This window comes from Melopsittacus undulatus, chromosome 8 (assembly GCF_012275295.1).
Source record: "Melopsittacus undulatus isolate bMelUnd1 chromosome 8, bMelUnd1.mat.Z, whole genome shotgun sequence".
NCBI lineage: Eukaryota > Metazoa > Chordata > Aves > Psittaciformes > Psittaculidae > Melopsittacus > Melopsittacus undulatus.
Genome location: NC_047534.1, coordinates 1,930,174 through 1,954,910, shown reverse-complemented (window position 1 = coordinate 1,954,910; position 24,737 = coordinate 1,930,174). Strand labels below are relative to the sequence as shown.

General features: G+C 46.6%; 1 protein-coding gene across 2 annotated transcripts in view; it reads left to right on the top strand.

Moving 5' to 3' along the window:
• The first annotated feature begins 455 nt into the window (after positions 1-455).
• LMF1 (lipase maturation factor 1) overlaps positions 456-24,737 on the top strand; it is a 182,816-nt gene continuing 158,534 nt past the window's right edge. The window contains exons 1-3 of one of the 2 annotated variants that reach the window (XM_034065788.1): positions 456-581; positions 7,078-7,135; positions 10,835-11,144. In XM_034065788.1, the coding sequence (XP_033921679.1) occupies positions 7,096-7,135; positions 10,835-11,144 (350 nt within the window). In that variant the 5' untranslated portion in view covers positions 456-581; positions 7,078-7,095. Of the gene's footprint in view, positions 582-7,077; positions 7,136-10,834; positions 11,145-24,737 lie in introns of those variants that run through there. The other variant, XM_034065789.1, reaches the window with a different exon arrangement.

The following is a 24,737-nucleotide window of genomic DNA, read 5'->3' as shown; positions in this document are numbered from 1 at the left end:
ACAGTCCCCGGTGTTTAATGGCTATGGAGTGGATGTCATGGCAGCATCAGAAGTAGGAAATGTTGAAAACTTGAATTGATTCCTCACGGATGGAGCTGTAGTGCTGTGGGGTGAAGGGGCTGTGGCCTCGCTGCCTCACAGGGCCTTGTTCCAGGGGCCGATGAAGGGCTCTGGAGCCAACTCCTGCTTCTTCCTTTATTCATTTCCGTTAACTTTGCACTTTTCCCTCTTCTTTTCGAAGGGGCAGTGACGCACAAACGCTATTTTCCCCTACAAAAGCCGTTTTTCCGCGTTACCCCCACCCAGGCCCCATTGCCCCTATAACCTTACCACAGCCTCAGCCACCGCCCTCACGCCCGGCCCTGCGGGGGGGGCGGGCCCGGCCCCACGCATGCTCACTGCGGGCTCCAACATGGCGGCGCCCAGCAAGGGGCTGCGGCTGAGGCGGCCTGCAGCGGGCGGCCCTGCTGAGGCACCGGAGCGGGCTGTGGAGGGGCAGCCGGGCAGCGAGGCCGGGCCGCCGACGGGCTCCTTCTGGCTGACCCGCATCGTGCTGCTGCGATCCATAGCCCTGCTTTACTGTGAGTCTGCCGGCACCTCGTTCCGCTGCCCGGGGAGCGGGGGGGGGGGCCTGGCCAGGTGCACCCCGGGCTCGTCGCCATGCAGAGCCCTGTAAAGTACCGGGGCTGCCCCATCCCCTCACGGCTTTCTCCGGTGTAAACCCTCAGGTGGGGATGAGGGAGCCGTGCCCCGGGGGAGGGGGAAGCCTTCAGTGGGTGCTCGTCCTCCTGCGGGGTCCGTGCTGGTGCTGTGGAGCCAGGCCTCGTCCTGCAGCCAGAGGGGGAGGAGGCCTGTAGCCGCCTTGCTTGCTCGGTGATGGGTTTCCACTTGTAGGGTATGGTTTGAGGGGTGCTTTGCCTCTGGGCTCCATCCTGGCATGGCAGGGATGCACTAAGGAGCCCTGCTTAGTTTTGGATGTTGGGGTATGTGTTTGTGTACTCAGAGCTTGATGGGGTGGCCGAGATTGGAATGGGAAGAGCCTCTTGTTTGCAGTTCTTGGTTGCTGGGACTGACTGATGGTCAGGATGGTGCTGAGGCTTCTGTGCTGGTGGAGCTGGAAGGAGAGTTTGTTCATGCACGAGGCTGCAGAGCTGGATGGAGCTGGTTGTTCCTTTTCTTCAAGGTAGATGTTGGGAGGTAGCTGCAAGAGAGCAGGGGTGGCTGGTCTCTTCCCAAGGAACAAGTGATAGGACAAGGGGCAATGGCCTCAAGCTGCACCAGGGCAGGTTTAGATGGAGCTGAGGAACAATTCCTGCCCCACAGGGTGCTCAGGCATTGGAACAGGCTGCCCAGGGCAGGGCTGCAAGCACCAGCCCTGCAAGTGTGCACACACCGTGGAGATGAGGCCTCAGTGCCATGGGTTAGTGGCAGTGCTGGAGTAATGGTTGGACTAAATGATCATAAAGGTCTTTTCCAACCTACTCAAATCTGTGATTCATTGTCTTATGCAGGAGCAAGTCTATTGCCTTACATAGGTCTGGAGGGTGACCCCATGCTTAGGTGCCAGTCAGGACCTGAAACTGACATGACCTTAAAGCAGTTTATGGTGAAACCAGTTTCCAGGCTGAGCTGTGCTCTCCTTTAGGCAAGGGAAGCCATGAGCTGTGCTTGGAGCCCATGAGTGCTCCACTTGGAAATATTCACAGTGAAACCTAAACTGACATGTAACACACTACACTACAAATTCTAAGCTTGCCCCAGATTTGTCCACAAAATCATTAGAATTTGTAGGCTGCCAGCCTGCTTGGATTATTTTGTATCAAAACCGTGCAGAAGTTGTAGTTTTGTATGGTTTTGACACGTGCTCTGTTTCTAGTTTGGCTTCAGCTCTCGGGGTTATGACTCTTTCAGTCAGAATGAAAGCAATTCCGATATTCCCCCGTGTGTAAATCCAGACTGCTGAGTTTCCCATAGCTCAGTTTGCAGTTTCCTTATGAAAAACTGATTAGTGTTCTTTGCTGGGCGGGTGGTGGAGGCTGCTGCTTCCTGGTTGTGGATTTGGGGTTATAAATATGACATCTGGGACCGAGCACTGCTCTGTAGGGTGGTGGTGTGTTGGGTGTGATGGTGAAGAGTAAGTCAAATGAGTGGGAGACCTGATTGGGGACAATGAGAGCAGTAAAGGATGAGGAGCAAGTATCCACATCAGGGTCAGGTGAGCTGCAGCATGGGTATGATTGAAACCTATGGGCTGCAATGGGAAAGGGAGAAGGAGGATGAATGAGCCAGAGGATGAAGCTGAGATTGCAGGCTGCAGAATGACAGGAAATAGGGAGAATGGATTCAGCCCTTTTCCAATTAGGAGAGGGGAATGGGAACACCTGGGAGGGGCAGAAGGGGGAGGAGACCCCAAGTTACTTCTGCAGTCCAGAGTGAGGAAACCTTTGTGAGAGAGGGAGCCTCAGAGGAAGGGTTTGGGTACCAGAGGTGGAAACAACAGGGTAGGAGGATGGTTTTGTCCTTTGTAATGGAAGAGGCACAAGAGAGGAGGCATTTACCTGCAACTTCTGCTTGGGTGCAGTCAGGTAACAGTGGTTTCTGCTGTTTATTTTGGTTGAGTAACAGCCCAAAGCCAGAAACCTGGGCCAGATTTGGGACAGGTCACATTCCAGCTGCAGGCTATTGCCTGCAGCAGTGTTTGGGCTCCAGCTCTGATCCCAGCGTGGGGAGATGCTGTGCAGCCTACAGCCCAAACATCGGTGGGGTGGAAACCGATTGTTGTGTCTGAGATGGAGAGATTGTGAGCAGGCGGATTCCCCTGTCAAAGGCTGCAAGCCCATGGCTCAGCTGCTGGGCTGGGATGCTCTCGAGGGAAGGTGGGTTGCCTTTTGATCTCTTCAGAGAGCCTGGGTTTAGAAACAGCAGAAAACAATTTAAAGCCTCTGTGCCAAGCTGCTCGTCCAAGCTCTTTTCTGAAGATGGAACCATTTACTCTGACAGATTCCTTTTTCCCAGCTATGGCAATTCCACACACGCCGAGTCTCAGACTTGCTGAGGAAACCATTGATGCCATTGTGACAGTTTGACATTCCTCAGTTGTGGGATGTTTTTCCTCCCTTCTTTCATTTCACCCTTTTAAATGTAACCTTTTCATTCCTGCTTCATTAAGCAACAAATCCTTTGGGGGCAGCTCGTGTTAAAGTATCAGAGAAGTGGTCACATCCTGATGGTTGGAGCTCCTGCTTACTTGCAGCTGTGTGAGCTGCAGGCTTGTTCAGGTGGGACAAGGGAGGGGAATTAGGTGGAAAGGGAGGGCAAGGAGAATGAGGGACCCTTTGAATGGGTGGAAGGAAGCACAGTTTGGGCTGTACAGGCATGCAGAGGTGAGGGGCAGAATCACTAAGCATGATCTGGGGGCTTGTCACCTCTTTCCTACCCCCTATTCCACTCTTGAGGGGCTGTTCTGTTGCCTGATGTGAGCTGGGGGGAGATGCTTTCCCTTTGGATCTTCTGCAGAAGGAGGAGAAGCAGAACAAGGCAGGTGTGAAGTGTCCTCCCTTCTCCCCCACCCCTTTGATTATAACAGCTTTCCTCTTCTTTTTTCTTTTGAAGGGGGTTTCCAGAAGCAGCCAGAACCTGGGAAGTCCCTGGCAAAGCAGCTATTGTCTGAAAGGCACCTTAGAGATGGGAAGGTGGGAAAGGAGCTGAGGATTCATGGAGGTCACTGACCAGAGCAACCTGCTGCTTGCAGGAACAGGAGGGAAGGGAAAGTGGATCCAAGCTGGAAATGCTCAAGGAGGTTTGCTCTTTGCAGCAGGGCTGTGGCTGTGGGGTCCTGCCAGCTGAGCACTACAGTGAGTGAAGCCCCCCTCTGTGCAATTCTGTTTAGTAGTAGCTGGCACCATGCTCTTGTGAATTTGGTGGTGCTTAAGTTCTTGCAGCTGACAGTCTCCTTGGAGATGTTCTCAGATCTGGGACCTATTTCTCCACTTCTCCAAGTAAGTGTGGGCAGACCAAGTGGTAAAACCCTTCTGAAGTAGGAGAGTGTGAAGTAACACAGAATCCAGCCCTGAACACTGAGGAAGAGAACAACTGTGTAGGTCTTAATCTGTGTTCTGCTCCCCAGACACCTCTCTCTGTTCCTGCAGAAGCATCTTCATGTGCTTCTGCTGTGCCAGTTGAAGACTTACCTCACAGACTTCCACCATTGCAGCCTGTCTCAGTGGCTAATTGCAGTCCCTAACATGATAATTCCTGGGACAGGTTGGTTTGAGAAACGCTCTTTTGAGATTTGAAGGTTTCCCACCCTGGTCTTGCACTGTGTTTGTTCTTTATGGTGGAGATGGACATTTTGTCGATGCAGAATGTCTTTGAGATCTTGTTGGAAGTGCTGTTACAAGTAAATAGCTGGTCTCAAAGCTCTTGACAACAAATGTGCATTATTTGATCCCTTCACCCTCCTCCTAAATCCTTGAGAAGTGTCCTTTTTGGATGATTACTATCATCAGCTTCCAGATGTAGAAGTTGAAGTAATTAGATCCCACCCTTCCCAATTTCAGCCAGGCTCTGTAGAGTGCTGTAAAATAAAAGTTATTATTTAAATCTAGTTTATTTTCTTTCTCCTTCCATATTGTTTAATACTAGCATTTTGTTTCCACAGAGCTAGAGCTATGGGAGGTTCATGCTACCTTTTCTGAATTCTGAAATCTAAAGCCTTCTCAGGAGGGTTTGGCTTTCTGTAGGTTCCTGTCCCTCTCTGGTGGCCTTCCTCCTCTTTGTGTCTGCCATCTCCCCTGCTTTCCCCTTTCTCTTTCCTCAGTTGTATTACAGAGCTCCCAGTAGCTTTCAGCTTGTCCAGCCAGAACTATAGTACATCTGATGCTTCTCCTCCCCTGAAAGGTTTTATTTCAGCACAGTGCCTGTTAGCAGGAGGTAAGTGCTGTGTCCTCTTAGCAGGCCATGTTTCCCCTCTTAGGGCATCCTCCAGCTGCAGGCTGGACTCCACTGGTGTGGTTTTGAACAGCCTGGCGCTACTGGGAAGCTCTTCAGCAGTCCCACAACCCAGCCTTTTCTGTTTGCTTTCACATTATTTCAACCAAAGAGGGAAGGGGGAGATAAGCACTTTAAAAGCCCCCAAAGCAACCACCCCAAAGTCTTTAGCTTTGCTGGGAATAGCAGTCAAACAAAGTGTTAAGAACAGAGTCCTCTGTTGTGTGTTTGTGGCTGTAGGGTTGCAGGATGAAAAGGGGGTGCTTGGTTTCACTCTGACTCTTTGCTCAGTACTAGGCTGTTGTTACTTCTGTGTTGCAAAACTTTGCAGGGGAATTTATCAATTGAAAATGTATTTGATTCGTTTCTCTGATAATAATGAAAATACCATGAATATTCTCCCCCTTCTTCTTTTCAGTAGTGCAACCACAGCTTGCCAGCTTCCAGCACAGGGCCTTTTCGAATGCCTTGTTGGGTCAAAGGTGCACTTGATATATGGCTCCAGGCAGATTTTTGTGTGTGTGTGCAAAGTGTAGTTTTGTTTTCATGCAAAGCTCTGTGCTCTTGGTTCATTTCTTCTTGTGGCTTGGGCTTGAACTAAAAGTTAAGACTTCTTTCAATGGGGGGAGAGAGGAAGCCATATAACAGGAAAGTTTTGGATTTCACATCTTTAAATCTTTATGGACCATGAAGAATGGGATTCTCATTCTCCCACCATAGCAGGCTGAGCCTGGACTGGGGTAAAGGAACTGAAGTGACAGGGCAATACGGATAGAGGGTGACTCTTGGGTTGCGTTCTTGAGTTGTGCTTATAGGTAGCATGTGGGTTTGAAGAAGGGGGAGAGGAGGCTGGGAGGGGAAGGAGAAGCTATGGGGGGTGTTAATGGAAAAGTACAGTAAAGCACCTTCTGAGGTGAGAATAAGTAGTGAAGGTCTATTAGCAGTCAGTGACAATTTACATGTGTTACTTATGTAAAGATAAGCTCACAGCAGGTAGAGGAGCTGCTCCCATGTGAGCTGTCAAAGGCTCCGGCTGCCTCCTGAGTGGGAAGGAACAGAGGAGTTACTCAGGATGAGTGTTTTCAATCCACAGAGGAGCAGAGAGTCTGGAGAATGGCAAAGTGCTTCAGGTAGAACAGAACAGACTGGCATAGGCTGAGAACACCCAAATTGGGAAGTACTGGGGAAAAGCCAGTGAGCAGTTGCAGGGGTGATGGGGTTTTATGCTGGGTCTGGAGACTTGGCGATGTGCAGAGCTGTGCAGAGAGCCTGCAGGGGATATCCCTGGATTAGGAGCCCAGTCATGGCTTCACATCATTCCCATTTGTGATGCTGGAAAGGGTGGATATCAGCAAACATCAGCTTCTGCTTTCTGAAAAAGCTTCCTTCTCAGTTATGTTCTCATTTCATTAAGCTGATAACAGAAAGTGAGGGTTACTCTGAGGGGTTTGGCCTGCTATAGGGGCAGGAAGGAGTGAGTGACTCTGGATTAGGCCCTGCATCAGCTTGCTCCATCCTGGAGGAATCTGCTGTGGACTCCTTGGTGCAGTGCGTGCCTGAGCTGGAGGTAGCTCGGAGGCAGCTTGGAGGCAGGCTGCCTGCTTCCTGATGGACAAATAAGTCCTGAACTAACAGGAGATGCTGGTGAATGCATTGCCCAAAGGCTCAAATCCAGGAATGGGATTTGCGGAGGGAGAAGATGGGTTATCCTGAGTGGGAGGCAGAGTCTTGCAGCTCTGGTGGTGACTGAGATGTTGCCTGCTTGCCTGGCTGGTAGTGATGCTCAGTGGCTGCTGGCTCTTTTGCCACTTCAGCATCCCTCTGGGTAAGACCTTTCTCTCTTTGCTGCCAGAGATCAGAACCTCTCTGGCTGGTATGGGCCTTGCAGATACTGAAGAACGCAGCTTTGCAGAGCATTTGGAGAGGCTGAGGAGGATGCATTGCCTTTGCTTGAGCGGGCTTTATCCATACTTTGAACTCCATGGCATGGCTGAACTCAGCGTGCTCCATATGTTGGTTCCCCCAGCATTGTCTGATATATGTGAATTCTGGTTCATGTAATAGAACTGCTTTGCCACCCCTTTCCAGGAAGAAGCTACAGGACAAATGAGAAGCAGTGAACCTTGCCCCATGCCCCAGCAGCACAGTGAGTATGCCAGCCAGTGTCCCAGGTGGAAGTCAGCTTGTTTGACCATGTTTACCTGTAGGGAGTGGGAAGATGGAGAGTGGAAAAACCCGAGATACAAGGCCAAAGGGAGAGAGGTTTCAGAATAGGGGTTAAGGAAGAGGAAGAAAAGCACAGGCTTTGGGGGCCAAAGGGACTTTTCTTCTCTCCCCTGACAAAGCCATGATCAAAAGGGAAGGTTCATGGAGAAGGGAGCAGGGTATGTGTTACTGTCACTTTAGGGCTGCGCTTTCTCAAGAGGGGCTCAGGGAGAGGAAGCAAGGACAAACTGATCAATAACTTCCCTTTTTTCCCCCTCTAGATGTGTTTGTCTCTTGTGTTGCTGAAATCCTTTGCAGAATCTGTCTTTAGTTTCAACTACTCAATGTGTCTGGTAACACAGGAACCACTGCCTACAGAGCAAAGCCTCTTGGAGCTGTAGCTGGTGCCTTGGGAGAGTGAGTCTGGATGATTTGGTGGTGGAGTTTGGGAAGCGGATGCTGCCTATGGGATTTGCCCTTCCAGGGCACTCCGGAAGGTGCCGGAGATGAGTGATGAGGGAGCACGATGTGGTGTAAGACAGCAGCTCAGCCTGGGCAGTGTCCAGGAGAGGGAGCTGGATCTGGGATGGAGCAGCACATCCAGGCATCACTGCCTGAGTGTGAGCAATAAACGGCACACTCCAGATGTGCGCCCTGATGGCTGGGAGGGCAATGGATGGAAATGTAGGTAGAATGATCAGGATTTGGTTAGGGTTAGATGAGTTCTCCATAAATTAGGGCCACTGCGGATGGGATTTAGTTGTGAAATGGCTGTGTGCAAAATACCAGTAGTGTAGCATGTTGTGAGAAATGGCTGTTTTGGGAGAAAACCACTTTGGAGCCCAAAGTGGGCAATCTTTAGCTGTGCAGTTCATGCCAACCTATAATGCAGTCTTTGCTGCCTTCAGGCTTAAAAAGGCTGTACAGTGTTTTTGTTCTGCAATAGCTATAGTTTGTTTTTCCTAATTTACCCTTTCCTTGTTTATCCTGCATCTGTGCAGGGGTCTAATTTAGAGCTTTTTAAGGCAAGAAAACCTGCTTAGCAGTTATGGGTTGGGGCAGCAATTTCTGTGGCATTTAGAGGTGAATTTGATTAGCGCTTTTGGAAAGCTCTGTGGCAAATTGCAGTGCTAATCAAGGGATATCAAGACATGGAGTTTTAAGGCAGAATTGGTGTTCATGTTTTTTAAGCCAGAAATGCAGATATTAAGTTGTCTGAGACTCAGAAGCATTATATTTCTGCTGGTTTCATGTGTCGCGCTTTCTGGTTACACAGTTGTGCCAAACTGACTGTTGGTAGAGGAATGAATGCTCTAAAACATAAACCACTTGGTTTATGTTAATTTAGTGTTTTTAATGTAAATTTTAGAGTTTTATGTTAATTTTAAATCTGAAATGGGTTCTTTAGGGTGTGATCAGTTTTTCTCTTGTTGCTCCCTGTCCATAATCGAGTAAATTTGTCTGTGTCTTCTATTAAAGTCCTTCATTGGGTATAAAAGACAGATGAGAAGAGACACAACCAGTCAAACCCACAACTTTATTAAGTTAGTGCTGTGATTCAGGATCTGTTGAAATCAGTGGGAACCTTCCCAGCGACCTCCAATGCACGTTGGATTGTGAGCTTCAGTGTTTTTTCACTGAGAACAAAATACACGGTGTATGCAGAGAGATGGAGTAAGGCTTAAGTGGATTAACTGAAGTCCACTGGGGACCTCTGTGTGTGTCTGGGGGGAATGGGACATTTATTTGTATTCCCTGGGGCTGCAGGCTTTTGGTTGCTAGTCAGACTTCAAAGAACCAGGAATCTGGGCTTGAACTCGGGGTCTAGTTTCACACAGACTCTCCACCAGCATTCCCAGTGAGAGACACCAGCCAGATGAACACCAGGATTCTTGTTTGCAGAATGACAGTATTCAGATAAGGAAGGAAACAGATTTGATCATTAACTAAAGAGGATTGAGGGGGGGAATGAGTCGGCCTTTTGCAAGACCTCTGGTATGGCTGCGTGTGACGTGGCTGGTGTTTGGATAGTGTTTGAAAGATGGGTATGTTGGATGCTGGGAGCAAAATGCATGGAGCCTAATCAGGAAATGTTGGCCTTCATCATTTTTGTCTGAGACAGGGAGATTACTGCCGTTACGAACTGCAAATTGGTAACTGGAGGAGATTCCTAAAATATGAGCTAATCCCTAGAATCTGACCAACTTTCTCTGTAGAACATCAAATTCTGGGTCTATAATCTGTAATTAAATTGCTTATGTGCTGTTAAAAAAAGCATCTGGCTGTTCTAAGATTGTCCACTGCAAGAGCCTGAACGCTATAAATGAGAGAGCTGTAGTGACATGGGGAAAGCAGCAATTTAGAGGACAGGAAAATATTAAGACTTTGTATTTCCAACCTACCAGGATGTGAGAGGATCCAGAAGGTCAACCCATAGCATAATGGTTTTCCATCATTGCAAGAGATGGTAGTTAACTGTTACACTGCCAAAAGAATTAAGGTGTCCTTTGAACGTCTCTTTAATGGTGTGTATGGGTTTAAGCTCTCTATATTAATAATATAGAATAATAGAGTGGTTTGGGTTGGAAAGGGCCTTAAGATCATCCAGCTCCAACCCCTGCCAAGGGCAGGGACCCCTTCCACTGGAGCAGCTGCTCCAACCCCTGTGTCCAGCCTGGCCTTGAGCACTGCCAGGGATGGGGCAGCCACAGCTTCTCTGGGCACCCTGTGCCAGAGCCTCACCACTCTCTCAGTAAAGAACTTCTCCCTTATATGTAACCTAAATATCCCTTGTTTAAGTTTGAACCCATTACCCCTATCACTAGTACTTGATGGATGCACAGTGTAATGGAAAGATGCAGATGTGCTCTACATCAAAGCATAACCTTGCAGACACAACCTGCTGTCAGGCTGCGTACGTCAGTTTAGGAGCAGCAAACACTGTAAATCCCCATCAACACCAAATTCATCTATTTACATGGCAAGATACTTGGTGGAACTGGAGTAGGAAGGATTGGGAAGTACAGCAGTATCTTTGCTGCTGCAGAGCTCAAGAGTTATGTGTGCTCTTTGGCTGCCTCACCTCAGTGCCTAAACTGGGGGTTCTCAGTGCCCCCATTCCATGTGCTTTATGTGGAAAGCAAAACCAGTCTGCAAGCGTCAATATTAATGCTTCCACTTGTACTCCACAGTGCAATTAGGCTGTTTTCCTCATCTGCATTAGGAGATGAATGGTGTATGTGACTAACTTAGGGTCACGCAGAGTCTAACAGAGCCAGGCTCAGCTCCTGTTCCTGCACTGGGTCAGGTTGTTCAGTTCCAGGGAGCTTTCCCAGCAGTGTGTTGTTGAGTTTGCCTGAAGCAAGTGGCATGTTCCTTACAGCTGCAGAGGAGAAAATGATCTCAAAACAGACTCTGTGCCATTTCCTGGTGGGAAGGCAGAGATAGTATTTATAGAACTCCTCTGCCTTCTGCATTGTGGTTAATAGGAATGAATTTGTTGTGTTTTAACACAGATGAGGACATGTGAATAAATTCCTTCCTGAGGCCTGAATATACATCTGTAACTCTGGACTCAAAATGTGTACTTCACCCTGGGTGATTTCTAACACTAGTTTTCCTCTTCCTTATTTTCCTCTAGTTGTGGCCTTCCTGGTGGGCTACCATCAAAACAAGCAGCTAATAGGAGAGAAGGGGCTGCTCCCATGTAAGCTGTACCTGCAGAATGTCAAGAAGTATTTCAAGGGGAAGATAGATCTGGATGCACTGAGCTATGCACCAACAATCATCTGGTTTCTGGATTGGTCAGACATGGACAGCACCTTGGACTATCTCTCCCTGTTTGGCTTGGCAACTTCAGCCTTTGTATTGATAACTGGATGTGCAAACATGGTCCTCATGTCTGTCCTGTGGGTTCTCTACCTCTCCTTGGTCAATGTTGGACAAATCTGGTAAGCTGACAATCTCTGCTTTGTTTTTCTCAGTGATCTCTTTCTGTTCATTGTACACATTGACTTACCGTTGCCATTTGAGGTTGGTAATCTTTTAAGGAGAAATGTGGGAATGTGAGATAAGGAAAGCATCTGGCAGAAATGAGTTGTAGGCATGCCCCTGCTCTCTCATGCAGGATATCTGCCCTGATTCTGTTCTCCTCTGAGAATCAAATTGGCTGCATAACATGTTACATGCTGTCCCTGCTGGGGAGTACTTTTCCTCATGGCTGTTGCAAGGGAATTCCCCTAATTCCCTTTTGAGATGGTTTCTCACTCAGTTCTGTCCAGAAGAGAGACGGAACACTCAAGATAAGTATATAAGCCTGCAGGGAAAAAAAAGGAGAACTAGTGACTGTCTGAATAGCACCTTGCTGCAGGGAAGGGCAGTGGTGCAAAAGGAAAGGCCTTAGGTGGTCCTCACACTTGTGAAGTCCCCAGATATGTTGGTTAAAAGAGGATGGGCCTGTCGAACCCCCTAATTTCATTAGTTCATTTCTTCAGGTACCTCTCTGCCTGTAGCAGAGGTGATGTGGTAACTTTGGAAGGGTGAAAGGCTTTGCTATGAAGAGGTGGTTAAGCTGTGGACATGGCACAGCTGTGCCACTGGGATGGTTTCTCTCCCATCTTCTGGCTCTAGAACACACAACAGAAGACTTTCCCTGTCATGGATGAGCCATTGGATGGGCTCAGTGAATGATAACATTAAGGCTTTGCACGTGCTTGTGCAGCCCTGAGCCTTGTCCTGTCCCATTCATTCCTATCCTACTCCAAATGGTATGTAAGTGGGTGAAGGATAACAGTTTTCTGAAAAGCTCTATTCTCTGAGTTCTTAACTCAGCATGAACTTAAGACTGTGAAAGAAAGCCACAAAGCTTGAAAAATAACTTGGTGGATAGTTTTCTGTTGCCCATTTCCAAGTTATTCCAAATTTGTCTATTTTTGTAGATGTTTTATGTTACAGGGCAAGAATTCAAGTATCATCCTGCTCTCGTTTCCAGAGATACAGGAGCCTTTGTCATAGTAGCAGCAACATCTGGATGTGTCCTTCTTCCCTCTTTGTAGGTGTGGGGGGGGAAAAGCCCACAACAACCCCCACTTCAGGTTGCAAAGGTTTGGTAGCTGAGAGCTGGACCTGCAGTGACTCCTGAGGCTGAAGGTTTGATGTGGCTTGCTCCTGAAGTAGCTGGCTAGTTAAGACATCAGCATGACAGCCTTGCTTTGCTAGTGCCCACAAGGCACTCTGTTGTGCTCAGTGTACCAGTGCTGAGGCTGCAGTGGTGCTATAAGGTCATTACAGTTTTGAGTTAAAAACCCAAAACTGGCTGGAATGTGTTCTCTCTGTGTGTTATTGGGCAATCTTGGTTGGTGCTGGTTCTTCTGCTCCCAGTTGCTTTCCCTGGTACAGGCAGACTGAAGGCAAGAGGTGTGATGGTGATGGAGGGGTGACAGCCCTTCAGAACTCTTGGGGTATTGCCAAAGGAAATCCACTTGTGCCCATTGAACTCAGTGGTTGTTTTCTCATGTCTCCACTCCTTAAGGGAGAGGCAAAGGGCAGGGAATGGAAAGGGGAGTCCTTTTCCTCTACCACACCAAAGCACCACCAGTGTCCAGCAGACCATGTCCAAACGCCTCTTCCTGAGCAGGGTTAGGAGCTTGTGGCCAAGTGTTAGGTCACTTTGCAGCTCTGAAGACAATGATCTGGCCAGCAGGAATGCAAGTGGAGCCCAGAGTTTGCCTTCTGTGGATGCTATGGTTGAAAGGAACTGACTCTTGATGTGGAGATAAGGCTGTATTTTTTTGCTTCCTTTGCTGCTTTAGATTTGGAGTTTCAAATTTACTCTGGCACAGGCAGGTTACTTCTGATGCAGAGCAACAGCTTAAGGGAATGGGTCCAGTTCTTCTGGGGAAGGGTAGGAGAAAAGGGGAGGGGATAGGAGGCATTGCCTCAGCTTCATCTCTTCATAATTGTGGCATCAGATATATTCAACAGGAAATTAAGTTCTTGTAAAGGGGTGGGGGAGAAGAATCAAAGCAACCCAGCAGAACAATTCATTCAGCTGCGGTTACAGTTTTCATTAGATCCTCTGAAATGGGTCACTGGGTGATCAAAATCATATTATTATTGTGCATACAGTGTGACTTTCACTTCCCTGGGTGCTCACAGCGCAGGTAAACATGGGGAAAGAGTAAAGGGGGAATTAACTGATTTCTCTCCATCCTTCAGGGAATTGTGGTGCCGCAAGGGATGAGCTGAGATCTGAATTCTGATGCTGATCATGGGTGGGTGGCAGCATTGGCCTTAAAGCTAAGGTTGTCTTTAAAGCTCCCTTTTCACACCGGTTGTAGGTGGGTTTAGGTGATCCATTAATGTTGTCTTACAAATTTGGGCAGATTGAGAGGTTTTGATGAGTTCCCATTCTTCTCCAAAGCACCTGCTGAAGACTGCAGATCTTGTGAAGGAGCAAAGGACAATGTTATCAGGCATCCCCTCAGGGTTATGAGGTAACTCAGCAAAAAGGCATCCAAAATGAGGAAGAAATCCCTCCTGTGGACACACTGTTTTGGAGTTATCCTATGGTCTGTCTTTAAATGTTCCTCTTCAGCTTGGCAGGCACAGGATTCCCACAAACCGGCGCTTCTGGGCCAGGCATGGACCCGTGGGCAGACCCAATCCAGCTAAATCCTTTGCAGTAGATGCCCAGGAAGCCAGCTGAAGGAAGATACGGAGTGATAAGGAGGAATAGAGCTCTCTTCTTGAGGCCAGTGAGGAACAATTTCTTCCTTTTATCGCCTTTTCTTCTTCTATTTTAATTTTAAATGCTTCTATTTGTTTTGGGCTGGAGTCTCCAGATACCGGGTGCTGCTCAAGGAGTCTTTCAACTGCTGTCCAGCTGGCTTGGGCTCAGGCTCAGAGGAAGCTTTAGAAGAGCAAACTGTCTCCTTTGAAGGGCAAGACACATTGTCTGCCTGCCCCAGCGCTGCCGGCCTCCACCTGGGAGCTGGGGAATACACTGTGTGCCTGGGGACAGCTGAGCCTGCTGGGACAGCCAGCACAGGACCGGCTGAAGGGCTTTGAGGGTGTTAGAACCCTCAGGAAAGCTGCTTCTGGAACAGGATGTGAGCTGTTTGCAATGGATTTTGTGGGATAAGCATTACTTTGGCAACCTGAGAACTGAGGCCAGGATGTTGGCCTGAATTCTTGACTTTGCCAGTTTACTATTGGCTCTGCCAAAGTGCAGGTGAAGCGTTTGATACAAGATGCACTTTGGTGGTCCTCAAAACTAGGCCAGTTCAGGGAATGGTATTAACTTTGATACCTGTAAAGTGTGGGGCTGAGATTGCCTTTGCTGAATTTGGAAGTGGAATGCACCAGGGAGGTTTTGCAATTCTGGGTACTCTGTTCCCAAAATAGCTGTGATATTTGGGATGTGCTCAGATGAAACCTCTGGGTCATGGGGCATGCATAGAATAGTGCCATGCTTGCCTCAGATGCTCAATGTGTTATAAAATACTGGACTTTTTTCTTTCCTCTTTTCCTTTTGAAGTAGAAGACAGTCAAGAATCTAAAAACTTGTCGGTGCAAAAGCATATTTAATGTCTGACCCATAGGCTGGGTGAAGTCATCAATCATTGTGTTCATTTTAGACTTGATTTTTACTGCCCTTTCTTCAGGCCATGCCTAAATTCAGTAGGATAATAGTAAAAAGTGGTCCCAGTTTGAGTATAATAGAGCTACTTAAGCAAGCTAAAGATGCTTAAAAGGGTTTTGTGGGAATCCCTCATGCTTCAGGGTCCATTTTGCAGGCTGCAAATCCTGCTTGTCCAGGTTCAGTCACTGGAAGAACAGCACAGCTCCACAGGTCTGATACAAATGGCTTTGCCTTTCTCGCCACTTCCTCCCTCCTGAATATGAATATAATGGATTGTGGGACATTGAAACAAGAATGGGGAAAGCTGCCCCCTTACTATAAAAGCCCTTGTTGCAGGTGACCTCATGAAACCTCCATTTGTGGTTTTATTTTGTGCTATTGGGGCTCATGTCTGCAGAGGTGGACCATGAGCAGCAGAGGCTCTCTGGGAAAGGTGCTCCAGCAGAGCTTAAATCACTTTTGAACCAGAATAACTAATGCCTTTCTAAAGTGAATTTGTAATTCTGGACTAGAATCACTTTTATCCCCAGTAAGGTGTCTCCAGAGAGCTATTACATTTTCTTATATAAACAAACTTTTCAGCTATTCTGCCACTTGATCTCCTGTTTCTTCTTCTGTTGTTTCCTCACAGAGCCATCTCCCCCCGGCATTTTCAAATGTCATCTGAAAGCCCTTCCTTTCCCCTTGGTTATTGTGCTGGTTCATTTTACATTGCCCACTGTTCAAGAGTACAGTTTGGAAAGACACTTGATACAAAAGCTCAAATTGGAAGGGTTTAAATCCTATTGCCTTTTCTTTTTGCCTTTCATGACTAAGATTCTGGTAGAGTTACAAGAGCTCAAGGGAATAGGTTAAACAAGCCAATAAATAAAATGTTATAGTATGAGGTGGCTACAGCGTTCTTTTCAGTGTGTTCTTCCCTTGTGGAAAATGTTGCTTGTAGCTACTGCTAACAGTTATTTAGGGTAAAATAAGAGTAAGCAGCATAGCTTTTTTTCTGCAAGGAATATGAAGTTGATTGGTGCTTAACCCCAGAGACTGTGAGCAACAGCTGTTCAGGCTGTGCCTTTCCAATTCCACATGGCCAGGGTGGTTTCCAAGATGCACCAGCCCTTCTCTAAAGCTCAGAGGAGAGGATGTGATTGTCTTTCTGGCCCCAAATGCCTTGTGTTTCTTCATATTTATCTGATTGGACATAATGTTAATAGCTTTTAACTTTAATATTTAAGACTTAGTGAAGGGACAGATATACTGTGGGTCATGCAAGCATGTCTCCAAGGCATGTAATGTAATTGCAATTAAATTACAGCCCTCAGAAGTTCATTTACAAGAGAGAAAGAAGAGGGACTTGTATGTCGTGGAGGTTTTGTGGTTTAGATGTCTCATTAAAAAGCACTTGACCTATGCAGGACTTTAATCAGTCTGTGTGCTAGAGGATGAACTGGTGACTGGTTCAGGCTGAGCCCCATTAAATGCTGGGGGGCTGATGAGATGCTCAGGCTGTGTTTTCACTCTCCAGGAGAGCATTAGTAGCCATTAAATGGACCTCTTCCCCACTTCCTTTCCTCTTGCATTCTACAGCTTTGGGGTTTCAGTCTAAAGCACCCAGGGTTTTGTCTCGTGTCATCCTACCCAGTAAAGGTTAGAAACAGATCTCTTCTGAGCTCCTCATTCCAGCTTGTAAAACAGCCAGTGTGTGAAAGGTGGGCTGGATTTAGCAACACATCATTCCTGGTTTTAAGTGTACTGGATTGTGAGCCATTTATGAGAAGGGCACAGCACTTATGGAGATACTAATTTATGGAGATACTCATTTTATGACTAGAAGAGTCCTAGCCTGACATGCAGACAGAAATGGAAGACTCATCCTTTGGGCTTCCAGCAGACCTGAGCCAGATCAAGGGTGAATGAACATAACCACAGGGATGCATTTGAGTCAGTGCAGGTTTTGTTAAGAGGCATGGGTAATTCAGTAAGACTTTTTCTGCCCCTGAGAAAGCGGATATGGAAAGATTGGGAGCTGTGCAAGTAGGGAATAGGAACTTGTGTGCCCTGGGTTTCATCAGTATGCTTGGGTCACTGGGGAAGCTCTCAGAGATCTCACTGTACGGGCAGGAATGGATGTGTCAGGTTGTGTTTAACTGTGTGACCTTGGCAAGTCTCTATCCTGCTGTAGTTGCCTGTTTGGAAGTAATACAAGCTTGTACTGAGGGACTGTAGGACTTAATTGTTATCAGCTTTACAGATAGGAAGGTTTGAAATGCAAGCAGGAATGAATGTGCCTGCATCCTGTATACAATTTAGTGTGTTTAAAAACCAAGTATTTATGATTTTAGATGAATCCCATTAGTAAATATCATCTTGATGCATATGCTAAATCGGAGCCATCTGAAGCTTGCCCAGGGGCTTTGCAAAGAACCCTTTTTGCAACCTGGCTTTATTTTTCCAGCTCTCCAAAATATCCCAATGACAACAACAACAAGCAAACATAGAGTATGTTATTCCTGTATCTGACCTTGGCAATAAACATCAGGAATTTCTTTGTTACTGTGGATCGCAGCCTCACATCCCTTTTACTCCGGACTCCCCTCCCTCTTTGCCCAGAAAGAAAAGATTATCTCTGGAAACGTAAACCCAAAGTGGAAGGATCTCAGGGGGTCATCCTTCCTGTCCAGGAAGCTGCTTTTTGGCACTTCCTACTCGCACAGAAGAGAGGGAGCGGATCAGTTTCAAAGAATGCTGTGAGCAGTTGATATGACATATTAATGAAAACAAAGATTAATACCATGTGACACTGTTGCCTTGCAGTACAACTGGGAACTAATGAGGCTAATGAGAACCATATTTTTGTTAGAGATTAAAATATAATCATGGCTGATGCCAGAAAGGAATCATTTAGTGTTTCCCCTCTCTGCCCTAGGCTGGCGTTGGGTTTGGATGCAGCCCTGGAGAGGAGCCAGCCCTTTGCCATCCACTCGCCTGGCGTTCAGCATGGCCAGGCAGGAGGAGGGTGATGCTGTGGCTTGGTCCTTCATCACCAAGATCTGTAAATGTGTGCTCTGCAGAGGTTTCTCGTCTTGATTTAAGCAGTTAAGTGCAGGTGGCAATGGGTTGTATGCTGTTAGTTTAGGATGGGGTTTAGATTCTTGTCTTGGGTGAGGCAGTTAAATGTAGGTGGCAATGGGTTGTATGCTGTTAATTTAGACTGGGTTTTTGAATGGGCAAAGAACACAGTTGCCATAGGAGGTCCAAGGAGGCTTGAGTGTGCTCCTGCCCACTTGTACTCCAAAACCTGTGCATTGTTCTGTGGGATGGAGTGGACTGAAAGGCAGGTCCAGCTATGTTATAAATGTGAGATAATCTGCAAGAACTGTTGGTAGAAGAGCTGCCAAAAGCTTTTAAGGGCTGTTAAGGGATGCTTTGGTGGGGTTTTGGGCTGCTTCTGGGCTGGTGCTTTCTTGCTTCTGTGAATGCATTACTGGAGAAGAACTGACCCATGGCGAGTCTAACTTGCCATTGCAACATGATATGAAAAACAAGAGGCTTCAATAGAATGGTGGGTAGGGGCTTCCTGAGCAGCTGCAGCATTGCTGCTGGGGCTGTTGTGTTTGTAGCAAGTAGTGCCTCTAGGGTAAATCCCATCAGAATAATGTGAATACTTGGAGGAACATATATAAGTTTAAAAAGAGGGGAACTAGAGAGGAATTTGAGTGTTTTACATTGATTGGTTGCACAGTGTTTTGATTTGTGATTCCTGTAGTGGCTTCACTTAATAACAGCAGCTTTGGAAGATCTTTTTTCTATCTTAAGTCTGCTGTAAGATAGCCAGAGGTCTATAAAAATTAATTCACCATATGTAGAAGAGATCATCTCTTTGTCTACAGCACAAAACAGCATTGTGCTGGGCATCCCCTAAGGTGTGTGCAGGTTATGTCCATACCATGGTGGGTGTTCGTGTGCTGCCTGATGCTCCCATGAGCATCCCATTGCTGACCAGCACTTCTTCCCCCCCCCAGTGCCAGTTTGATCTATTCAGTGTGTGCTGTATAATTGCCCTGCAAGTCTTGGTTCACATCCTTTGATGATGTTAATCCCAACAATCCCTGTTACCTGTGTCCAGTCCTAGGACAGCACAGAAGAGCAGTGGTGTGCATCTGCTACTTGGCTTTGCAGAAAGCCTGACAAAATGACTTAACATCATAGCGTGTGATGCTTTGGTAGCTTGGCAATGCCAGTGAAAGGCCCATAGTGATATTCTTTCACCTGCTTCCCCTGTTCCTAGCTCGACATCATGAGAAGACCACGTTCAAACATCAGTGGTAATGGAAGTGGCACATGGGGAGCTGCGTGTATTCTGTGGACAGTTAACACAGCACTGTTTCCTTTGCACAGACTGTCTCTAGCTTCCAGTCACTCCTGCAAATCACAGCCAATGAGAACAATGAGAGCAAAGCGATGATCAGAAGGTTGTGTGGTTCGTGGTGTGGCTGTGCAGTGTGTGATGCACCACAGGCTTTGCCCAAGACTAAAACAAACACATTTTAATTGCTTATTATCTGGCACATCTCATTGCCAACGGTAGCCACTATACAGACTTGTGTATTGATTGCACAGCTGAAAGATTGAGGAAAAGAATGAAAAATAGGGGTTTTCATGATTTCTTTTCAATTGTAACTTGCCAAATAGCTTCACGTACCCACTCTGGTCCAACCCTGATGTTGTTGAACTCCAGCTTCTCAAACAGCTGTGGTTGGAAATAATGTTCATAGAGTGATGGGTACAGCTGGAAATCAATCAGGGGTTAGGGAAGAGTCCAGGCATGGTGGGATCTGTGTTTGCTGTTTCCCTAAGAGTCTTAATCCAGATGTTTATTCCTGGAGAAGGGGAGGCAAGTGACTGCAGAACAAACAGGCTGTCCTGGGAAAGTAGGTGGAAACTTGCATTGGAATGACTCCTGTCTTTATGAACTTCATGGAGAGGAAATGGCCATGCTTCCACCAAACTCCATAGCCTTGCTGCAGGCCTCTTCCTTTAATGGGGAATCATGCTCAGGCAGCAGAATGGTTGGCAATTGAGGGGGGCAACCCTCAATTAATTCATTAATGCACCTAAGTGATTGTTCTTTTCTTAATCATTCCATTCTAAGGAATGGGATTACAGAAATGCAGTTTTCCTGGGATTTTACCTGCCAGCAGCAGAAATCCCAAACCTTTGTGCTCCTGGTGCTGAAAAAGCAGGGTGGCAAAACTCATCTTGTCCATGTATGCACACTGAAATGCTGCTGTGGGACTGACCTCTTTATTTTCCATCAGTGTCTGTTGCTATTGCCATGCATATGGATTTCCAGTTTGATTCTGCCTAGGGAAATGCAGTGATTTTTGGCAGCCTGGTGTGGTTGTAGCAGGGCAGAGAAGCTGTGGTGCTGCTGCAGTCGCCTTCCTGCTGCCTGCTCCCGTTCTCACCTTTCCTGCCTTGGACTCACCATCCAGCTTAAGGAGCAGCACAGTGCAGGGTTCTCAGGGCTGCCATTACAGCATCCAGGTTTGGCACAGGAAGGATTTCACCAAAGCAGACTTTGAGTCTGGATAATTCCACAGTCACGTAAGCCAGGGCTTATAATCATTTCTAGCTTTGGAAATGAGCACGGGTAGAGCAGTTGGTGAGTGCTGGGGCTTAGTTGGGTAATTCACATTTGGTCTCTTATCCCATCCAGATTCCCTGCCTTGCAAGGGTAAATTAAAACAGTGCTTTGATGGTTTGCTGCCACTTGTGCAGCCGCAGGATGGGGCATGGCTGTGAGCACCCAGTGATGCTCCAGGAGGGCAGCTGTCCCATTCCTGCTCTCCTGCTTGGCTCCAGCTCTTCTCAGGCACCTTTCCCAACACCATGTGCAAACCGAGGAGCAAACCTCATCCTCGAGCACTCTCTTTTCTTAATGTTATCCCTGTGCCTTCCATTTAAATGTGGATGTTGTAATTACAGAGCGCCGAATCCCAGTTTTTAGAGATCTGTGACCACAATAAAGTGAATCCAGAAACCAGACGAGTGGTTTCATTTACTCCCATTCTAGCTTATTTCCTCCCCCCGCGACCGCTGTGCGATGCTAAAGGCTTGGCAGCAACTGAAACCAGCTGTCAGAAATGTTTCTTCCCCCCACACTTTTAAGTTAATGATGTTCTGAAATTAATGGTGCACTCGACTAATTCTGTCATCTCATTTTGATGGACTCCCAGTCTCTTGGAAGTGATGTTTGCCAACTGGCTTCTCTCTTTGAGGCAGTGCTCTTAGGAAGTGGATCCCAGGTGCCAGGTACTGTACATATCTATACACACACAGGGAAAATATGGGTTTTTTCTTGTCCTAAGTGTTTACAGGTTTAATTTGGTTGGTATATTGTGGTTCACCAAGCAAGCTTTCAGGCACATAAACCAGTAAGTTTTAGGAGCATCACATGCAGTGCAGCAGTGGCTGAGGTTTTGCACATCTCGGAGCTGGGGATATTGTGTCTGGTTGTCACATTGGGCTGGAAGTGGGTCTGGCTCCATGCTGGGCAGAGAAGAGGGAAGAAAGTGGCCTGTTGTGGTGAAAAGCTGAAGGAGATGAGTGTGATTAGTTGAGAGAAAGGAAAGCTCAAGGCCAGGTTGGATGGGGCTTGGAACAACCTGCTCCAGTGGAAGGCATCCTAGCCCGTGGCAGGGAGTTGGAACTGGATGAGCTTTAAGGTCCCTTCCAGTCCAAACTATTCCATGCAAACTGGGCAAGGAGACAAAGATCTTGAAGTGTGTGAAAGCAGCAGAGAGGATGGGAATAAGCTGTTCTCCATGTTTGCTGTCTTCACATGGATGGGACAAGCCGATGTTGGCTTGCATGGTGGAAAGGAAGATACAAGTTAGATGTGAGGAGAAGCCTTCTAAATGTGCATATGGAGGAACCAACATTGGGCTGAATGCCTGGAGGGGGAGGTGGGTTTTCCATTGCTGCTTAGACAGGCATCTGTCAGAGGTGATCCTCACAGAGTCAGTCCTGTGTTGGGGCACATGGATTTTCCATGTTTTCAATAATTCCATGGATTAGCCCATTTTTTTTCCTCCCTTAATCCAGTTCCTGGGTTTATGGCAAGCAGCTCATCCAGCTTTCCCTGTTACTGAAATGTTGGTGCTACCCAAATACCTTTTCCCCCATCCCAAGTTATGCAGCCTCGAGAATAAGATTCATAACGGAGTTGAAAGTTGACATCTGGGTTCACTTTCCATAGAGGATGTTCTCCATGGAGAGCAGTGAGAGAAGCTGTTAACACCAGCTGCAGATTAGGGATGCAGCAGGGAATTATCCTGACTGTGGAAATCAATTTGGTTGGAAGGAAGGTCCCTTCCGACCCAAACTATTCTGTTATTCTATGATCTTGTAGTGTTGGGCACTGCTGGGATGTGAACCATGGGTAGAACTGGGTTTTGGGTTATAAATACAGATGTATTTTCTTAGTAAGCACCAAGAGATGTAAAGGTAAGAGTGCCTTTCTATGTTCTAATGCTATTTCTGATAGATTTTATGTAGGATTTTGTCCTGTTTTACAGCCTTACAAGAGGAATCCCTGTCCCAGACAACACTTGTGTTGAATTATCTGTGCAGCTATGGGGAAGGAATGTAAATTTGTTGGGCAAGTCTGGGTGATCTGCCCTAAGCAAATAGAAACCATCATCCTGCATGCTTTGCAGGCAGAAAAACCATGAAGTTACAGAGAAAAGGGGGTGGTTTTGGTTGGGTTGGGAGCTCCCTGTTTGCACAGTGGTGGCATGGGAAGCTCTTGCAGAGCCATGTCTTCAAACCTGTGTTGTCTTCTCCCTGCTGCCTCCACCGTGGGCACTGGTGATGGATGCAGTGTGTTTTCATCAGCAGTGATGGTGTTTAATGTAGTTTGAGCTGTGTTTTCCTATCAGTTTTTGCTTTCCAGGAATAGACTTGAGCTAGAATTAATCAGCATGACAATGTGGTGAAAACAGTTTAACCCAAGTATTTAATGATGTTTATGATTGTCAGCTGATACTTGGAGTCTTTTGAAGTGTGACACGAAGTTTGCCTCTAATGCCAAGCTGCAGCTAACGACATTGTTCCTCTGACCAGGAAACAGAAGTGACATCACCTTTTAATTAGATTTAGACAATCCAAATGGAATATACTTTGAAATGACAACATTTCTGAGATTGGTGATGTGCAGATCTGTTGGAATTTGCCAACCCCCCCCCAAACCTTCAAAATCAAACCCATGTCTTCACTTGCTATTATCTGTTGGTAACATTCCAAATGCCAAAACAGGGAGCAGGAAACCCATCAGTTTTTATTAATAAACACTTCTGAGTACTCTGTTTAAGCAAGGAAGAGGGTGTTGAAAAGGAGTAATGGTAATTGGGTTCCAAACTACAACCTGAAGTCTGCGGGAATTGGGTACCTGCCTGTTTGTACCTATTAAATCCCCCCCCAGAAATCCCTACAAGAAGCCCTGCTGCTTTTATGTATTTGGAGTGGGCCATTTGGTTTGGTTTCCTTGGCATTTGTATCGCAGGCTTCTTCAGAGAAATAAATTCACAAGTGCCTGCCTGTCAACACATGACAAGTTATGGAGCCGGGATTGATGTAATCAGCAACAGACACACGTCAGAAAACTGAATGTGGTTCAGAAGAATACAATATTTGATTAATTCCTCATTTTGTGTTTGTCTCTGTGTGTGTTTTAAATGAGCCTCAGGGGGTTCTTAACTTCTGCCAAGAAAGAAGAATAATTCGTACAAGTTTATGTTTAACTGCACCACAAGTGTGGTGGAGCACAGCAAAGTTAGGTTGCTCTTAATGACAGATATCTTTATAAAGAGCTGCTTTTATTAAGCAAGTTAAAACTTACTGTGCATTTTAAAGTTATTGCTCTCTCTCCATCAGTAGCCCCACATGAAGTTGTTGTTAAATATGTAGTAAAGTGTTTAGATTGATGGAGTTTAGAGCTATTTGAATTCCATGCACACCTATTCGGGGTGTTTGGGGTGTTTTCTATAAGAGCAAATCTTTAAAAGCCTGGGGTGTTTTTGGTTTGGGGTTCTGGTTGTTTTGGGGTGGTTTTGGTTAATGTAATGCAATATGCTGCAGATAAAAATAATAAGGCTGTGATATGGGATTGAAGCCATAATGGGAGTAAATACAAGCTGTCTGTTGAAGAACAGCATCTTAAAACTTGTTAAACTTTGAGGTTTATGTGTTACTGGAACTGGTAGTCCAGTGGTTTATAGCTACTGGTTGTAGCTAAGCTAAAGGTAATTTCAATGGAAGGCCAGTTAAATGATGTAGTAGATTTGGGCAAAACTTAACATGAAAATACTCCAGTAAGTGTGTATCAGGGATCTTCCTGTGGCACTGAGTGTCAGTGAGCACCAGTACATAGCACTCACTAGCAGATAGCATGGTGCTAGACTTCTCTGGCTTCACCAGGGAATGAAAACCCAATGGACAGTTCACCAGTGAGAAGTAAATTGTTGCTTCTCAGCAGCACAGATGTATGCCTTAACTTTGTGTTTATAACAGCTTCAGTTGTTGCCTTCTTCCTGGGAAGTGCTTAACATGCTCTGGAAACCATGGATGTATTGCACTGCAGTGGAACCTGGTGAAGCTGCTCTGACAACTAGTTCTTGCTCAGAGGAGTCTCAAGTCAGAGCAGCCCTTTGTGATGTGGGGCTCTTCTGGGTTAGCATCTGTATTGAAAGAAGGCTGGAACTCCAATTGCTTGGAGTGCTAAATAACAACTTCATTTACCCAGAAACAAGGGAATTTTCTCTTCTTTCATTGCCAGGTAGCAGCAATTTCCCATTTAGTACTGCAAGTTGCACACTGTGTGGTTCAGGCTTGTTCCCGTGCTCTT